At 55.0% G+C, this 19,015-nt stretch overlaps 1 protein-coding gene across 1 annotated transcript in view; it reads left to right on the forward strand.

Moving 5' to 3' along the window:
- FOXK2 (forkhead box K2) overlaps positions 1-19,015 on the forward strand; it is a 41,999-nt gene that overhangs the window by 16,149 nt on the left and 6,835 nt on the right. The window contains 7 exon segments of the mRNA XM_019735482.2: positions 7,320-7,514; positions 9,799-9,946; positions 10,933-11,079; positions 15,630-15,823; positions 16,589-16,764; positions 17,715-17,978; positions 18,129-18,338. Of these exon segments, the coding sequence (XP_019591041.2) occupies positions 7,320-7,514; positions 9,799-9,946; positions 10,933-11,079; positions 15,630-15,823; positions 16,589-16,764; positions 17,715-17,978; positions 18,129-18,338 (1,334 nt within the window).

The following is a 19,015-nucleotide window of genomic DNA, read 5'->3' on the forward strand; positions in this document are numbered from 1 at the left end:
TTGGGTGTGGCTGTGAGCTGGAGAGATGGCGGGGAGCAGAGGCAGGCACCTTGTCTGCTGGGAGCCCAGGGCCTGCCTTTGGAGGCAGGCTCTCTCTTTACTTCCTTGTTTACTTGAATAGTTCTGGGGTCCCCTTTGAGAGCTGTCATTGGAAACTAGAGCAGTGTGGAGGCCAGAGAGGGGAGGAGTTTTGCTGTTTCTGTTCTTTGATGGCTTTGCATTTTTATGCTGCATGCTTTTATTACTTGTTGAGAATAACAACAGCACTAATAGATGTTCTCTGGACAACATCTGAATGGATTTGTTCTTTTTGAGGGAAGCCGTGTAACTTCCCTGAAACAAAATTTCTGGAGAAATTTGTAGGAAGGGGCACCGTGCGTGGCCCAGCAGGTCTCACAGAAACCCAGGGAGCCAGAGGTGTTTGAGGACATTGGGAAAGTAGGGCAGTGTGTGCATGTAACTCTGTACAGTAGCATTTCTGGCGCTGGCCGGCCGCATGCGTAGTCTAAGTGGGATAGTTAGGCTATAATTAGCTCCTCCTCAGTTCAGGTCAGAACTGGCTGCCAGCCGATTTCAGGCCAGGCTTTTTGGAGCTGTTTGGAAATTGTGAACAAGGAATTGTGGACCAGTCTGAGGCATAGAGGCTCCCCTGAGGCAAGTCACTGTGGCAGGGACACGGAGAGTAGGGTGTGGGCAGGTGACTGCACTCGGCAGCTTTGAAGCCTCCCGCTCCAAGGCTGCAGTGCCGCTGTCTGTCTGCCGCAGCTGTCCCTCCTCCTGTGAGCTGCTGCTCATCGGGACCGGGGGCCCCTGTCCTGTGTACCCTGCGTCTCTGAGTTCGTGGAACTGTGTCTGTCCTGTCATTCCCCTTGAACTTTTCTCACGCCTGCCCCTGGCCTTTCCTTCTGCGGCAGAGCTTGCCTGCTCTTTTGGAGTCATTTCTTACTTGGTGTCTAGCTGTGTCACTCTCCACAGTTGTTTTAGTTTTTAGTGTAATCCATACTCAGAAACGCCCAGATCCTAAATTTAAAGCTTAATGAGAACCCACGGTATAACCTGCTCCCAGTAAAGAGCCATTGAGTTGTCAGCACCCCAGAAGCTGCCATGTGCCCTCCCAGCCCCAGAAACACCGTCCTGAATTCTAGACCGTAGGTGGTTTTGTTTGCTTTGAGCTTGTACACATGGACTCCCTCAGAACATTAGGGGTGGTGTTGGCTTCTCACTGAATACGCCATGGTTTTGTACCTGCTGTGGGTCATTCATTCTCTCTGCTGTCAAGGACTGATTTCAGGAACACGACTGTCCCACATCTTAATAGTCTGCTGCAGGTGGACATGTGGCTGGTTTTGGGGGCTGTGACAATGGGTAAAGCTGCGAGTGTTTGACAGGCGTGTTTTCAGCTGGAAGACTTTCCCACTAGAAGCTTCATCGAGATGCCGGCAGCAGTGCTGTTATGTGTGCTCGTGACTGCCGCTCATGGGACTGGGGCGTCAGCTTCGGGGGTGCAGCCCCGTGGGACACACTGCAGAGGGCCCGCCCCGCCGTCTGCACCGAGGCTGTGGGTGATCCAGATGGGGGGCGCTGGTGGCGTTATTTCTCACAACTAGTGGGTGTCTTCGTTAGTCCAGATGGTTCCTGAATGACTGAAAATTACAGCAGTTTGTGCCACGCTTTATAAGTCTTCTGGAAGCACAGCGTGGCCACACTCATGTGCAGTGCCGCCCTCGTCCCCAGCCTGGCATCAGGATCTGAAATGGATGTGTCCTCTGAGTGGGCCTTTCCCCAGCAGCAAAAGGCCACACAGAGGGGTAGACGAGGCAGTGCTTTCCAGCACTTTCATTAACGGGACTTCAGCACAGCAGATGGGGACAGGGGGACAACACACAAAATTCTTCTCCAAGCCAAAGAAAAACGCAGAAGCACTGGGCAGCCACTAGTGAAGCTGCGGTCAGGAGTGTTTCTGGAATCGAGGCTTTCTGGTGTGTGGGGACAGACACACATGGAAGGGCACCGTTTCTCAATATCCGGTGTCTTAGGGTGCAGGGCCCACTCCATCATACGTGGGGGCCAGTGCAAACTGGAAGTGCAGATGAAGAAAGCAGGAGGAGGGCTTTTCATGTCTTCTGTGCCCTCTCAGTCTGCCATGCTGCTTTTGTTACTTGATGCCAAGCTTTCTTAGGTGGAGGCCAGTGCACACCGTCCCAGACACCCCCGCAGCCCCTGTCCAGGCCCAGCCGGGACGCGGCTGCAGGAGGCAAGGTGTGTGTGAGCCGAGTCTTCAAGCCCTGGGCTAGGCACCATTGTCCCGTTGGACGTCACTCACAAAACACAAATTCAGAGGTGAAATTCTGCGGGTTTCAAGATGGGGCGATAGGGCGGTGAGCTTCACCCTGGGCCCTTCTGAGCGCCGCCTGTGTGTGAGCTTTATTTCACCAACTGTCGTTTCTGAGTCCCTTCGAAACAGGACACGCGGTGCAAGTGTCTCCGCACTCAGAGACGGGGGTCCCAGCTGGTGCTGCAGCCCGAGCTGCAGGCACCTTCCCAATACAAGATTCCAGGCTCGCCAGAAGGCGGGCGCAGAATCTGAGGGAAACCACAGCAAGGCGTGCTTCCGTAGCCGCACAGTACGTCCCGCGTTGGCGTAGAAACCCGCCTTCAGCGTGTGCAGGGTGGGTAGGAGGTGCAAGCCGAGGCGATCCCTGTGTCTTAAGGTCCATTGCTGAGGAGTGACAGAAGGAAAGGACGGACTGTTCAGGGCTTCTGACTTCTTTCCCAGTCTGTGTGTCATTGTCCGAAAATGTCTTAAACTCAGTCATGCTATCTGAACCTTGTGAGCTTAAAGTCACCGCTGGTCTCTCAAAGCTGCCACCCCGGAGGGGCACTACAGCCCCTCCCTGAACGGGCACAGCTGTCCCCTTGCTGACTCCCTTCGGGAGCGAGGCTGCGCCCGCCAGGCCCTGGGCCGGTTCACACTGATGATGGTGGCAGCTCGCCGCGGTGTGGCATGTCACTCCTGCTCCTAGCACAGCGGAAATGGCCTGTGTGGTGGGAGGGTCACTCAGGAGTCGCTGACACACTTGGTCAGGTAAGGGCCGCTGGTCAGGCCAGGCTGTCGTACGTTTCAGTCTTTCTTTCGTACATTAGAGGACACGAGGAGAGCATGATGCAAGTGCACGTAGAGGCCCATTTAAAATGCCTCTGGCTGCAGTCCTTCTCCGAGTTTGGAAAGAAGAACAGTTTGGCTCACATTTTTGCAGAAGATAAAAAGGGAAGCGGGTTCGCCATCGTGGCTGAGTGGGGCCTGGAGCCCATTTTGAAGTCCCCTGTCATGTTGCTCCTTCATGGGGATGCTGGCTGAGTTCTCCAGGTTCCTCCTCTTCCTTGAGTGGCATGGGGCCCTCTCTACGCTGAGGACACCGAGGTGTGTCCCCATCCAGGCTTCACTAATGGCCACTTGGTGTCCCCTGGGGTGGTGGGTAACAGGCACCTCACGTGTCACATGTCCCCATAGCCATTGCACCCTGGGCGTGTTCCTCAGCCACCCATTCATTTGCATCTCCTGTCACATGGGCCAGAGCGTGGAGCTGGTCATTCTGTGTCTTCCCTCCGCACCCACACAGCAGGGCTCAGACCAGCCAGACCCCACCTGCTCCCTGTCCCCCGTCCCCACACCCGCGCCCTGGGCTCCTCTCTCCCAGGTCACTGCATTGAGTTGCCCCCGTCCTGCCCTTCCACTTGTGCCATGCCGCGGCCTTCCTTCCGTGACGTTGACAGTTTTGAGGAGGACAGGACAGTGTTTTGTAGAACGCCCTTCAATTTAATGTGTCTGCTGTTCCTTCTTGGTGAGGTCCGGGTTATTTTAGCAGGAAACCCAGAAGTGAGCTGTGTTCTCTCTGCGCCCCACGGTGGGGACACGCCTGCGGGGCTCTCCTCTCCCAGTACCGCCGTTACCTGGTTCCCCGGGTTCCTCCTGAGTGGTCTCCTCGGACGCAAGGCACCCAGCCCAGTGGGTGCCATGTGGGTCACTGAATTAGGTCAAGCGACAAACTGAAGAGTTTGTTCAGTTTTCTGAAATACTCTTAAACCCTGAGCTACTCCAGAATGATCCTGACGACGCTGGCATTCCGATGTGCTTTCTTGAGTAGGTGGAAATGAGCCCGCTCGGGAGAATTTTCGAGCTCGGAGTGTGTGTCTGAGTACGTGCAGCAGAGGATATCGGGAATCGGGGGCACAGGGCGCCATTCTACCTGGGCCTGCGGTCCCTGTGGCTGCCAGGGCGCTCACCTTGCAGAGTGGCACTGTGGGGCCACACCTGCCATCCCTGCCGTATTAGCTCCTGACCTGGGAGCCAACCATACCTCTCAAGTGGCCCGATGGGACAGCGGGTGGCTTCTGTCACCCAGGTTCCCAGCAGACATTCCTTGATGCCTCCGGATGTGTCCCTTTTGATGGAGCGAGGGGTCTGCATTCCTGAGGCCCGGGGTGAGGAGGCTCAGACTCTGCCTCTGGATCTCAGAGCAGTGCACACACCTGGGAAGGGCTCCGAGGAGCTCGTGCAGTCAGACCGTCTCCTGAGAGGGCCGTCCGTCCTGTCCTGTTGGCGGGTTGTGTGTAGGTTGTGGTTGGCAAGGGGAGAGTGCTGGGCGGTCGGGGGAGGCCGCTGTGTGGGTGGTGAGGGGTGGGAGGGGACCCCGTGCAGTGAACGAGCGGACGTGATGTCAGAGGAAGGATGGCGCCCAAGGAGCCCGTGAGGGGCGGGCTTGTGCCCGCGGGCAGGAGGGGCGCAGGCTGACTTCCCCCTGAGCCTTGCTGTATCCTCGAGCACCGGTGCAACTCATGCTGTTTTAGAAACTCACTCTGGCTACTGGGGGTGGGGCTGGGCGGAGGGGTGTGTGGGGCGTCTCTGGTGGCATCGTACGTGCGCAGGGGTGACGTCATCCCTACCTGGCCTCTGCCCACTCTCCAAGGGAGCACCTCTGTGGTCCGACTGCCTGTCTCTGGACACTGCCTGGTGCCCCTTGGGGCTGCGGACGCGGTACAGGAGCAACGCAGGTGGACATGTGGGAACCAGTGGTTGGGGCTGCAGACACCACGGTTTCCCCACTGCTTTCTGCATGCATCGCTTTTCTTGGTGGGTCTTTGTGATCTTGGGACATGTCACTTGTGCAGGTTTGAGGATCCCCTGGGGCGGCCGCTGGGGCTACATTCCCCTCCCTCCCCCAGCCCCTGGCCACCACTTGTCTGTGGTTTTGTTGTTTCGGGAATGGTGCATAAATGAGATCCCACGCCATGTAACTTTGGGGACCGGCCCTGCACGATGGCTGCTCCTTTTACGACCGGGTTGTATCTGAGGTGAGTGAGTCAGTCTGGCGCAGCACTGGCCATCCGGGGTGGGGGACAGGGGCGTCCTTTCCAGGTGGGCAATGAACAGCTGCTGTGGACACTCGTGTGGCCACTGGGTGACCGCGAGTGTTCACTTCTCCTGGGAAACACCCAGAGTGTAATTGCTTGGTTGTGTGATATACGTGTTTCACTTCACGAGAAACTGCAGGCTGGTTTCCTGGGGGCCACACCTTTTCCCTCACCACCAGCAGCGTGGGGGTCTGTTTGTCCCATCCTCACCGCACTTCGCCCGTTCTAGGTATTTAGTGGCATCTCATGGTGCTTTGCTTTGCATTGCTCGAGTGGCAGGTGACGTTGAACATTTTTTCACGTGTTTGTTTGCCATCTGTGTATCTTTGGTGAAGTGTTTTTTCCACATGTTTTGCCCATTTTATTATTTGTTTTCTTACTGTCATTTCCAGATAGGTCTTCTTTACCGTCTGGATCCGAGTCCTCTGTCGGACATGGGATTTGTAAAGGTTTTCTCCTAGAAGGCGAACACGCGAGATGTGGCTTGTGTTTTCAGTGTCTTAGCAGCGTCTCTGGCAGAGCAGACGTTTTCACTTCTGATGATGGGGTATGTTGTGAAAGTGAGAGCTGACGGCTTAGCAGCTGAGTTGGATGAAACCTGCCATTCTGGCCTGAGCAGCGGCTGATGCTGTCCGCCACGTGGGGGGCACAGGGGAGCAGCCGGTGTGGGACTCGTTAGAGATGCCCATGTGGGTGCATGTGCGAAGGCAGGGCAGACAGGTCCAGAGCGCAGGAAATGGGGGTTTGGGAGTCATTCGGGTCATGTGGAATTGAAGGTCCCGGGCCTGCCTGCATGAGATGGAGAAACTCAGAAGCTGGGGTTGTGGTCTGGGGCGTCGGTCGTTGGGAGTAGAGGAGGAGCGCCTGGTGCGGGATTGAGAGGGAACCCCGAGTGCAGGGACGGGACACCAAGAAGGAGGTGGTCGGCACATCAGGTTCTGCTCTGTCCACCGAGACTCCGGGGGGACTGACCTCACGAGGGAAGTAAAGGGGCAGAGAACCAGATGGCAGTGCCTTCAAAGGGGGGCGTGTGCAGGGAGGAAGGCAGGCAGTGTGTCCAGCCCTGCCGAGTGACATCCTTTCCTGCCCCAACTAAAGCGTTGGGAAGTATGGACTTGAAATTGTCACTGGAAGTGGGAGGGATGTGAGATCTCCACGTGCTGGCTCCTTCTCTGGCAGGTGCCCAAGTAGGACAGGGTGGTAGGCACAGCCGGCTGAGCACCGTGTGCTGGCCGTGTGACCGTGTAGAGGGAGTGCCGGAAGCAGGCGCCCTGTAACCGGGCGTGAAGGTGGAGCTGTTTTTAACGTTTAGTCTGTGAAGGCGTTTGGCTTGCGTTACTTTTTTTAAAAAAATAAACATACTTGAGTCACGGCAAGAAAGCTATTTTGAAGGTGACCAGAGTATTCAATTGTAAACTTTTCCCTGTAGTTTAATAGGTCTGACTTGTTGGCTCAGTGAAAAAGTTGATGCTATTTTTTAAAAGAAAAGGAATGACCGTTCTTTTGAAGGAGAAATAGTTACAAAACTGTCTGTTTCTGCTGCATGACCCTGGTGTACCTTTATATTTACGGTGAAAGGAACCACGCATGCCAAGTGGTGGTTCTTCGCTAGGAGTCTGCTATGGGACCTGAAACACACCTGCGCATTTCTCTCCGAGGCGTAGTCGGACGAGGTGGTGTCTGAGTCTTTTTTGAGTCTCCTCTCCTGTGTTTTCCTGTTTGGCTGGTCTAAGTGACCTTTGTGTTCATTAGTGTTTCAAGTCACGAAATGCCTCCGTTTCGTCCTAAGCTGAGTGAGCACGGAGGCGCGTCAGAAGGGGGCTTCTCGGGGCTCCCTCACGTCAGGCCGCGGCACCAGGTCCTTCAGCCCAGCAGGACGGGTGCTGACGCTGGGTGTTGTTTTTCAGGTGCACGTTCCGCTTCCCGAGCACGAACATCAAGATAACATTCACTGCCCTGTCCAGCGACCAGAGGGAGAAGCAGGAGGCGCCCGAGTCCCCGGAGAAGCCCGTGCAGGCCCACATCTCGCCCCTGACCATCAACATTCCAGACACCATGGCCCACCTCATCAGCCCCCTCCCCTCCCCCACGGGAACCATCAGGTACCACAGCTCCCGCAGCGAGCTGGTAGGGGGCTGCCATGTCTGTGATCATGTCTGCATTTCAGTCCTCTTGCTTTGGGACCTTCAGGTGCCGTGTGAGTCACGGTGACACACGTGGAAGGAGATGACACACGTGTGGGGGGTGACACGTGGTGGTGTGATGTGGAGGGAAGTGACACGTGGGGGAGGTGACACATGGAGAGGGAGGTGTTGGGACGCTGAAAACCCTGGTTCGTTTCTGAACGCTCTTCGCTCAGTCCTGTCCTGACAGATTCCAAATGGTCCTGGTTTACTTAGGAATCCTTTTATTTTAGCGCAAGTTGAAGGGGCAGGTGACCTGTCCTGTTGGTCTGAAGTCTGAGATAGGTTTTCCTTTGTATTTTGAGTTTTTGTAGTTTGTCAGAAGTTCATGTAGATTCTGGGGACTCGTACTTTGGATCGATGACTTTGACACAATGAAGTGACAAATTTGTGTTCTTCATGATGTCTGAAGAGAGACTGGGCTCCTCGGGAAGCGGAGGACTGTGGCTTCAGGCCACACCGTCTGCGGAGGGCTGGGGGTCAGGCCGAGCAGCCACGGGCACCGTGGACGCAGCCTGCGGTGGGAGCAGAGCTCCGCGTGGCCAGCGGGGCCCGGGGCAGCTGGGCCTCCTGGCTCCTGCTGTCTTGTAGGTGTGCAGACATGTGCCTGGGCATCCGCTTAGCTGTGGTGGTGTTGGACAGGAACACAGTTGCTTCTCTCTGGAGCCAGGCTCCTGCCGTGCAGGTCTGCCTCTTGGGGAAGGGCTGTCTGGCCGCGCGTGCAGACCCTGCGTGTGGCAGAGCTCGTGAGGGCAGAGGGACCTGGCAGCCCCCGGGTGACACCTGTGGTTGCGTGCTCAGCTCTTCCCGCAAACCCAGCGTCAGTGGTCGGCCTCTGGAGCCGCGTTCGCTCTGGCGCCTGGCGGTCAGCTCGGCTGCCCGAGCACCTCGGCCCCTCCCACCTGCTTGACCTGTGCACATGTCCGCATGTGGCCTAAGGGACCGAGCAGTGGGGGTACCGGCGGGCAGGCGGAGAGGAGAGAGCCCGTGGGCACAGGCCGCGCAGGGAAGGCGGGTGGTCAGGGAAGGCGGGTGGTCGGAGACCTTGACCAGCCTCCCCACACCCTCTGCTCCGTCTCCTGCAGGACCCGGGTCACGCCCTCGCCAGCACTGACCAGCCCCCTTTGTGCGGGGTGACACGGCGGGCGGAGCAAACCCGCCGTTTCCAGACCCCTGTCCAGCCCGAGGCCCCTTGTCGTCCTCGGGCTCACACCGCTTAAGCCCCCGCTGGTTTGGAGCCACTAGAGCTGTCGGTGCGCAGGAAACGCCCCGTGCCGTGGAGGCGTGCCCTGCCTGCCCTGCTGTGCGCGTGCGGGGCTGGGCGCTGGGCCCCTCCCCCTTCCTCCCACCCTCCTTCCCGCCCTCCATCCCAGTTCAGTTTTCTGATGGTAACTACGTTCATTAAGTGCCTTTTCCAGAAATTTTCTTTACATTTGCAGTACTTGTCTTTCCCACCCCGACACAAATGAGAGCTAACCATACGCTCTCCTGTACCATAACGGATCTTGAAGCCGACCTTCCCTTGGTGTCCTTGTTTCAATAGCGCGTTCTCTGTGAAGTATAGTACTGCGCTGAAAAGCCAGCACAACTCGGTGACTTACACAAACGAACATGGCCTTGAGTCAGCGCAGATCGTGAGGCGACACCCCGTGCCCAGCCCCACCTGTGAAAGAAACGTGCGTTTCACAGCTGGGTTCCTAGTTCTGTTTCCTGGGTGTGCTCCCAGCGCCGTAGCGGCCTGCAACGTGTCTGTGCCCACAGCCTCGTCCCCTTCTGAGCCACCCTGTCCTCAGCCTGGCTGCCCTCCCCCTCCCCTGGCTCCCCAGTGGGGAGGGCCCAGCGGGGCCTGTGCTGTGTCCCTCTGCCAGGCTGGAGTCCTGGCGCTGGCGCGTTTGGCTCTGTTGGGGTAAGTTCCGGAACCATCCTGACCTTCAGTTTCCTCCTGGATGAGGTGGGTGGGCCACCACCTCCTTTGAGTGTTTTATGATTGCGTGAGATGTCATGTGTGGAAGCAAATACCTGATTTCCACCTGTTTCTTGGGGTGATTGTCAATGTCACAGAGAATTAATGAGTTCATTGTCCCAGAAATGCTGATCCTGTCTTGTGCAGCTTGTTTTCCCTGCGTTCAGAGGCAGTCCTGGGAGCACAGTGCGCTGTCTGCTCTGTAACGTACTCATAGAAACAACCTTCTCTCTTCCGCAGCGCTGCGAACTCTTGCCCATCCAGCCCCCGGGGAGCAGGGTCTTCAGGGTACAAAGTGGGCCGTGTGATACCATCTGACCTCAGTTTAATAGCCGACAGCTCACAGCCAGAAAATGAGAAGGAAGCTTCAGGCGGAGACAGCCCAAAGGTAAGTGTTTCGTAGCCTTGAGACGGAACCAGGAGCCATCGTGTGGCGAGCTGTCCTCACCCTGTCACCTGCATGTCTACTGACATCCCCACTGGGGCCGCCAGGAAGTGCCTCTGCCGTGTATTGCTGACATGCACGTCTGAGTGGCTGGGGGTCACTGCGATCATCTCGGTAGTTTGGGGTCTTACACACGCGTTGGCTCGGGTGCTCAGCAATGGCTTCTCCCCAAGGGGCCACTGAGGGCCCAGGTGCTGAGAGCGCAGCAGACAGTGGGGACAGAGAGCCCTTCGGTCCTTGTGGGCTGACATCCATTGGGCCCCAGGGAACCATTCCTGGGTGCAGCCCTGCCCAGGCGCTGAAGATGAGCGCGCACACACTTCCGAACACACGTGCACACGTATGCACACACAGCTGGGGAGGCTCCATCTATCCCTTCTGCTCAGTGACTAGATGGTCACTCCAACCCTACGTGCTTTCATTCTGTGACCCAGTAATTCCCCGTTTGGACTCTGTCTAAAAGAAAAGAACCAAAGTCACAAACAGGATTCTAAAACAGCGCATGGAAAGCAACCGACATGTCCCATAAGGAGAGTGATCGAGTAAGGGACTGTCCTGGGACGTGTTTACTGGTAGGGGAGCGTTCTTGTTATGCTGCTAAGTGTAGGAGAGAACAGATGTCTGCGCAGTGTTGCTGGGATGACATACTTACACAGTGTGCGCATGCGGACCCCCACTAGGGCCTGGCAGGAAGTGCGTTTCTCATGGTTTTCGTTTTTGCCATTTGGACTTATTCCTACAGTAGTTTTAATAGCCTTTTTTACGCTGCTATACGTGTGTTCACTCACTTCCTCCAAATATCACAAATGCTTTCCAAGTTACATTACTTTTACAGTAAAGAGAACTAAGTATTGTCACAGGAACGCTGGAAAACACGAGAATCCTGAATTAACTTCAATACTCTTTTTTTTTTTTTGACTTCAATGCAGGATGACTCCAAGCCGCCTTATTCCTATGCACAGCTAATCGTACAAGCAATTACGATGGCTCCTGATAAACAGCTCACCCTCAATGGGATTTATACGCACATCACTAAAAACTACCCGTACTACAGGACTGCGGACAAGGGCTGGCAGGTAAGGCCACTTCAGGGTGTTACTAGGCATTTCTGTCACATGCCTGTCGATGCTGACTGACAGCTGGCAGGAAAGCTGAGCTGCTGTTCTACTGAACATGGGCACATGTGCAGATGGTAGGATGAGAGGCGTGACATTTTCTTGCTCAGAGGCCCGCTGTTGCCACACTCTTTCTGACCTCCTTAGTGCAGAGCAGAAGGTTCTAGAAGAAAAATCTTAATTTATGTATTTTACTGCCATGGTCCCCTCGGGTGGGCAGGCATGGCTTGTTGGAGATGTGTGTCCACCAGAGCGGTTCATTTCACGTCTGAGATGAGGCGTTATAAATCAGTGCATCCTTCATGCTGGCGTTCTTCTGCCTTCCTTACCTGTGTCTGCTGATGTACACGGCTTTTTAAAGTTTGCCCAGAGATGGTTCTCAAACTGTTTTACCAAGGACCCCTTTCTTCAGAAGACATTGTCTCCAGTTGGCCAGCACGTAACAGGTGAGGGCCACGCCGCCCTGTTTGAGGTGGGGGCCCAGCTACTTGTCCCCTGTGCTTCCGGCCCAGGGCGTTGAACCTGGGCCTCATCGGAGGACACTCTGAGATCGGTGCATGTTTCCATTGCTTAGCTTTCTAATTTAGTTTAATTTTTAAGCCTTTACACTGCATATTTTTTTTCTTGTTCTGTGTATCTATTGTGTGTGGCCATTTACTGGATATACAGTAGGACTTCACTAATTCAGACACTGGGAAAGGGTAAGTTTCACATACAGAATGTTAAAATCATGCAGAGAAGAAATGTACATTTATAATTTTTTTGTTTGTTTTTGTTTTGTTTTTAACAGTAGAACATGAATTTATTATTTCAAATAGGGTGTACTAAATTATAAGATATTCAAATAAAATTGATTTAGTACATTTGTAATTTTCAAGTTCATTAAGTAACCAGGAATGGCTGCAGAATTTCTTTGAGGCTTAGTGAGTAAATGATCCTTTGAAAAATGAATGTGTCTGTCGGGCCGTAGCCAAGGGACATGGGGGCGGGGGGGCACCGCTTTCCCTTTAGTGGAGGATACAGACTTGGCACTTTACCTGCAGAAGTGGAAGCGTGTTTTCATAAAAGTAGTCTACCAACCAAGTCCTGATTCTTTCCTTCCTAAGGGATCTGAGTCCTGTCAGGGTCTTCAGCTGTGGAGGGAACAGGGTGACCTGGTGTCCCGTCTGGGCCTGGGGCGCGTGGCGCCGTGAGGCACCTGGCCCTGTGAAGTGCAGCGCGCTGCAGGCCCGGTGATCAGACTCCACTTGGCTGGGCCTCGTGGGGAGTGTTTCTCAGAAGCCCAGCCAGCCTCGGACCTGCCCTTGGCTCCCAACACCCTTTTGAGTGACAACTGCTTCCCGCACCAGAGGTCCCCTCGCCCTGAGACTGAGCGGCCCTGCTGGCTGCCCGCTGGCTCCCAGACGGGCCTTCGCAGTCCCCGTGGAGCAGGTCACAGATGTAATTAATGCGAGTAAGGCCCCTCTACTGAACTGTCGTTGGCGCCTGTTCGTATTGAAACATCAGCTTTTCTGTCCAGGGAGAGTCCCTCAGGGCCCCTGCCCGCGTGTAGGGCTGCTCCTGGGACATGTCACACCTCCTGGCCCCAGCTGTCCTAGGGCTGCGCCCCCTTTAATTGATGGACACGCACTGTCTGTTTCTTCTTTCCCCAGCGGTCCTTTTCTGTCCACAGGACTGAGCCACGTGTGCTCCATTCTGTCCTGAGATACTTGAGCTGCTCTTCCCAAAGCTTTGACTGCACTTGAAGTCTCTGTGGAAGACCTTATCCCCATTGCCCGCCTCCTGTTTCAGAAGAGTCAGATCCTTTTCTTTTGAGAAGAAAACAGCTGTCAACCAAAACAGCCCATTTTTAAAATGTAGATTTCCAGACTGCGTCCTGCCCTCCCAGGGGGTGGGGTGGCATCACCCTGCAGTCAGCAGGGCCTAGGGGGCTTGAGGCCCAGGCTTTGTTGGTCCCTGAAAGGACATGTGTTGACACTTCCCACGACGCCCACCCGGAGTGCTCAGTGGGCTCCACAGCTGCCTTCAGACTTGCTTTTGGGGTGTAGCTTTGTGTCCCCATGACAGAGGAGAGTCTAGGATCAAACCCCACGTGGGGGACCGTGTGTGTAGAGATGGTGTGTTGCTCTCTTTGCGTATTATGCCACGGGATTTTCTCAGGATTTGTGATTATAACTGCACCCAGCCCAGACTTGGGGTATTTGTTGTGACGAAAATTTTGAGAACCCTGGGGCGTGTGTCCTCTGGCAGGACTGGTGCTGCGTCCTTACTGGCAGGCGCTCTGATGGTGGACGTCCCTTCTGGAGCGCACGCCGTGCTTCCTGTCTTTGGTTTCTTCGCAGGATACACTGCAGAGCGCTCAGTGCTGAGCGGGACTGGTTGGCAGGCTGCCCGGGAAGTGCCGAGGGGAGGGTGGGGCTGCCCGGGGAGGACAGCCCCAGTAAGCATGCGTGACACCCGCTCCGGCCCGCATCTCCTCACAGAGGAGACTGAGCTGCAGTCTTCAGGGCTGGCAGACGTGGGTCCCTGCAGATGGCCACAGTTAGGGGACGGTGGGGGCGCAGTGCCTAGCAGTGCCGACCCTCTCTTCACGAAGAGTCCCCACCTTTTCTGAGCCCTCATGATAGTCCCGACCCATTGGAGCCAGTCAGTGTGGCTCTGAGCATGTGGCTAGGCTGCCCAGTCACAGAGGCCTGCAGGCCCTAGACATGTGCTGTGTGTCTGCAAGAGCCGTCTCAGTGCCTCCTCACGTTTCCGAGGCTCATTGGCTGGACAGTCACAGCTGACCATTTATCAGTGGGGCCTCGTTTGCCCGCGGGGTTATTGTTAGGGTGGAGGGGGGCTTACACCCTCTTCTGATGGGGTAGCCTGGGTTCTGTTACGTTTCCACACAGAAAACAGCCGTCCCCTTCCTTCACAGGTGGTCAGAGGTAGAGGGTGACGCAACAGCAGCGTTGCTGAGCCCGGCCTTGCCATCGGTGCTAACCCTGGCGCCCCATCCCCTGCATGAGCACTTCTGGCCCCCGCCCCGACGGCACTCACTTCCGTTGCTCCTGACATGCTCGGTGGCCTGTCCCCATCATCAGTGCAGGTCCCGTCTCATTTGGGGGCTCACCACCTCCCTTTCAGACGTCATTCAGCACTGTGGTTTGGCAGTCACGTCTGAGGTCCCGCATGGGTACCCAGGTCCCCCCTAGCATTCAGGCAGTCAGGACCTCCCCACGCAGCTGTGAGGAGGATTGTCTCGTTCACAGTGAAGTGCTGTCGTATGTCACCCTCTGGCTATTCTTTTCTCAGTCCACAGTCTTAAAATCTGCCTTCTCCAAACTTCACCAGGCCTGAGTGCAGCTGGAGGGCTGTTGTCTGTCTGGTGGCAGCAATTTGGTTTTCTGGAGTTGTTGATAGAAAGCTGTTGGTTGGTTATCAGCTGAACCCTGTGCTAAAACAGCACAGCACGTATTTGTGGTCGTGGAAACATCCTCAGTGTCATATAGTAGTTTGCTCATAAACAATTTCATGAGTCCTTCACGTTGCCCACGGGGCAGCTGACGTCCGCAGGCGTTAACTGTCCATTGCGGCCTGTGGCTGGCATGCTACTTGAACAGTCACTTAGTAGGTGGCCTGTCAGCTTGTACTGAACAGTTTAGATCCCTGAGGCACTTGAGGCGTGGCTGGCAGTGCTACGCAAAGGCTATGGCAGGGAGTCTGGTTATTACCAGTTAGAAGCTATCATTGTTCTGCTTGCCAATTTTAAGTGCACACATTCAGGTGAGCGCATGAGACAGCCCGCGTGCAGGACTCACCCGGCTTTTCCTGACCTTCAGGAGATTTTAGGGTCAAGTTTGCTGCCAGCAGTTGTCCAGGTTCCAGGGGGGAGCTTTCCTCAAATCCTCTGTGAACTGAGCTTTTTGTTGTAGAAAGAAGGGAGCAGGGGTTGGTAGAGAAATCTTCTCCCCATGCCGTGCCTCCCAAGACTGCTGAGGGGCAAACGAGCTGTGTATGGAAGTGCTTCGCCAGGTGGTGACTGGAAGATGGTGTCAGCATTCGGCCTCTGGCTCCCTTCTCTCTCTTCCTGTTTTGCCGGGTGCTCCATCCTGTGTTGTAATTCACTTTAAATGGCTGTGACAGCTTCTGTAAGAAAAGTATTTTAAAGCATTGGCTTCTCTGGGCTCTGCGTCTCCAAACGGAGAGGGTGGCAGGAAAGGTTCAGTGTCAGCAGTGATGGTCCTTGGTTTCCTACCTGGAAAAAAGATGGAAGCTGACGGTTTCCCATTGAAAATGGCCTGTTTCCTTGTGGTGTGGCCTCGGGCCCCCTCCTGCTGAGGGGTGGCACCTCAGCTCCTCTGTCACTTAGGGGAGGGGCCAGCTCCTTCCAGCAGCTTCCCACCGTCTCTGCCCTCTGCAGGAGCCCAGCGCCCAGGGGTCTGCTTTGCAGGGCATTAAAATGAAGCACAGTTTTATTTCTCAGCAAGGAAGTATATGAATTCTACGTATTTTTTTATGTTTCATAGAATTCAATTCGCCACAATCTCTCTCTGAATCGTTATTTCATCAAAGTACCACGTTCCCAGGAAGAACCAGGCAAAGGCTCATTCTGGAGGATAGACCCTGCCTCTGAAAGCAGATTAATAGAGCAGGCTTTTAGGAAAAGACGGCCTAGGGGCGTGCCTTGCTTTAGAACCCCTGTGGGACCGCTCTCGTCTAGGTAAGGACAAGGCAAGCAGGCCTCCCCTGTGCTCGTACCTTCACCTGCCGTGCGTGGGAAAAGGAAGGAACCACCAGATGCATTACGATTCCATCCTGGGGTGGGGGTGGGGGTGGGGGAGACTTGGGTGCCATGTGTCTGATTCTCGTGGTCCCAGACAGTTCAGGTGGTTTGTACAGTTTTACTTGAGCTCCCTTCCCATGGAGTAGCGGCTGCCTCATTGAACCCGTCGCACACTGTCGTGTGGTGACTCAGTGTCACGGTCATGGCAATGTCCCTCTCCCTTGGCATGTGATGAGCTCTCGGAAAGCTGCCTGGGAGCCGCTTAAACTCAAAGCTGATTTGCACAGTGTTCATTGCCTGATTTTACAGTCACCCATTTTTAGCTTGATTACTGGATACTGTTTTTAAACAAAAACCAAATGACTGTAACCTGAGTCTTAAGCCCCCGCCACCCGCTTGCACACGGCCAGCTCCCGCTGCCTGACTGTGGACAGGCTGTGTAGAGGGCACTAGCCAGCCCGGCCTGCGCTGGGCGTGTGACAGTGGCACCCGGCACACGGTGGCCCCCGCCTGGCCCAGCGAGGCTCGCTGAGTGTCCGTCCATCGCAGCTGTTCACAGAGAAAGTAAGACTTATGCACATGGAGTCGGTTGGCAGAAGACAAATGATACCCCTTTTTGCAAAATACACTTACTGAAACGATAAGGCTGAGTTACAGGTGCTTTACCTTTAAAAACCCACTGTCTTCTCTTTGGCAACGCAGAAGTGCCCCTGCCTCTCCTAACCACGCCGGAGTGCTGTCTGCTCACTCCAGTGGCGCCCAGACCCCCGAGAGCCTGTCGAGGGAAGGTTCCCCGGCCCCCCTGGAGCCCGATCCTGGCGCCTCACAGCCCAAACTCGCTGTCATCCAGGAGGCACGCTTTGCCCAGAGCGCACCAGGTGAGCCGGGCAGGGGTGTTGGGAGGGCCACTCACCAGGAGTCCTCGGGCCCTCTGTGCCTTGTACGTGAGACCTGTCCCGCCCCTGACGTTACGTTATAGGCTCTAAAAACTGATAGCACTGAGAGTTTTAAAACATCACCGAACATTTTCTTGTGTGAACTGTGTATAGGTGCTTGAAGTCATTTCATTAGAATCAACTTGTTTCTGTTAGTTGCTTCATTGTTCACAAATCTATGAAAAGGATTCACCCCAAAAGGAAGTAACATCAGTCAGACAAACTAGACACTGATTGGCAGCAAAAATGTCCATTTAACGACTAGATGAGCGTTTTGCAGTTGGAAGTCGCCGTGCACAATAGAAACACGGGCCCTGAGGGATTAAACCATGCGCAGTGTGGCACTGCGCACACTGATTCTGTGACGGCTCCCAGGGGCCACATGTCTGCTTCCACTCAGTGTCATTCCAGGCCACGCTGCTGACACCCACCTGCCCGTCCAGCTGCTGTCATCCCTGTCGTCTCCTTCCTTTCAGCCCCAACCGGGAAGCGCACAGGGGGTCTGAGGGGCTTCTCAGGGCCCCACTCTGTCTGAACGTCCCACTCCCCTCGCCCCCGCTGGACGGTGCAGACCTTAACCCCAGGGCCCCATGGTAGTTTCCTCCCAGTGCTGCCGACGTTTCTTTCTAATGAGGAAAGAGCTGTGGGAAGAGCTGTTGTAAGAAACCTGAGTACAGCAGAGGTTGTGCTGTTAGTATTTATGTCAACGAGTGGGACACCTCCATTAAAATACTGAGTTTCTCTCTTCACGAGCGGATGCACTGCAACAAGCTGCAGGGGCCACACCTGTCACTCACCCATCTGCGTCCCTAGGGAGTGGCCACGGTCAGTGGGTGTGGGGCAGCTGGTGGGAGGCACGCGCAAGCCTCACGCCTGCCCCGTGTGCTCTGCAGGCTCGCCTCTGTCCAGTCAGCCCGTTTTAATCACTGTGCAGCGGCAGCTGCCCCCCACCATCAAGCCCGTCACTTACACTGTCGCTGCCCCCGTGACCACCTCGACCTCCCAGCAGCCCGTTGTGCAGACAGTTCACGTCGTCCACCAGATCCCAGCAGTGTCCGTTACCAGCGTGGCCGGGCAGGCCGTGGTCACTCAAGCAGCCGTGCTGGCCCCCCCAAAGGCAGAGCCCCAAGAAAATGGAGAGCACCGCGAAGTGAAAGGTAAGCAGTGGAGGCCGCCTGGCTGCACCCTGGGTTCCCCAGGGGCTGCCTGTCCAGCGTTTGTGATGTGCACTCGCTGTAAACTAGTGAGATTTCCACAGCTTTGCAGTGATATTAGAGGCTGTCATTTCTCTTTTCTTTTCATTTTAGTGAAAGTAGAGCCCATTCCTGCGATTAGCCATGCCACTCTAGGCGCCGCCAGCCGGATCATTCAGACATCACAGACCACCCCTGTCCAGACGGTCACCATTGTGCAACAGGCACCTCTAGGTCAGCACCAGCTGCCAATAAAAACTGTAACGCAAAACGGGACGCACGTGGTGCCAGTCCCCACCGCTGCCCACGGCCAGGCCAACAGCGGTAAGCAGCTCGTTCCGACTGTTACAATGTTAACCTTTTCTCCTTGGGGGACGAGGGGGGCACCAAACGGCACTGCAGGAAACCTGGTCACGATTTCATTGCTTGTTGGTCGTTTCTGTACCTTCTTTGGAGAAATGTCTAAGTCTTTGCCCGGTTTTTCATTGGGTTGTTTATCTTCTTGTTATTGAGTTGTAGGAGCTCTTTATATATTCTGGAATTGGCTCCTGATCAGAAATAGGATTTGCAGTGTTCTCCCCATCAGTGGGTGTGTCTTTCACTTTCTTGATAGTGTCTTTTATGCACAAAAGTGTAATTTTGATGAAATCCAGTCTCTCTGTTTCCCCTTTTGCTTCTTGTGCTTTGGAGTCATACCCATTGCCAAGGCCAAGTCCTGAAGACTTACCTGTTCTCGTCTACTGAGAGTTCTATAGTTTGAGCTCTTACGTTTAGGTCCTTGATCCATTTTGAGTTAATTTCTGTGTATGGTGTGAGGAAAGGGTCCCCAACTTAATCCGTCGGCGTGTGGATGCCCAGTCATCTCCGCACTATTTGTTGGAAGGACTGTCCTTTCCCCACTGAGTGGTCTCGGCGCCCTTGTTGACAGTCAGTTGACCTCAGATATGGGGGTTTATTTCTATCAGTTCTGTTTCACTGATCTTCATATCTGTCCTTAGGCA

Source organism: Rhinolophus sinicus, linkage group LG15, assembly GCF_036562045.2.
Source record: "Rhinolophus sinicus isolate RSC01 linkage group LG15, ASM3656204v1, whole genome shotgun sequence".
NCBI classification, from domain to species: Eukaryota; Metazoa; Chordata; class Mammalia; order Chiroptera; family Rhinolophidae; genus Rhinolophus; species Rhinolophus sinicus.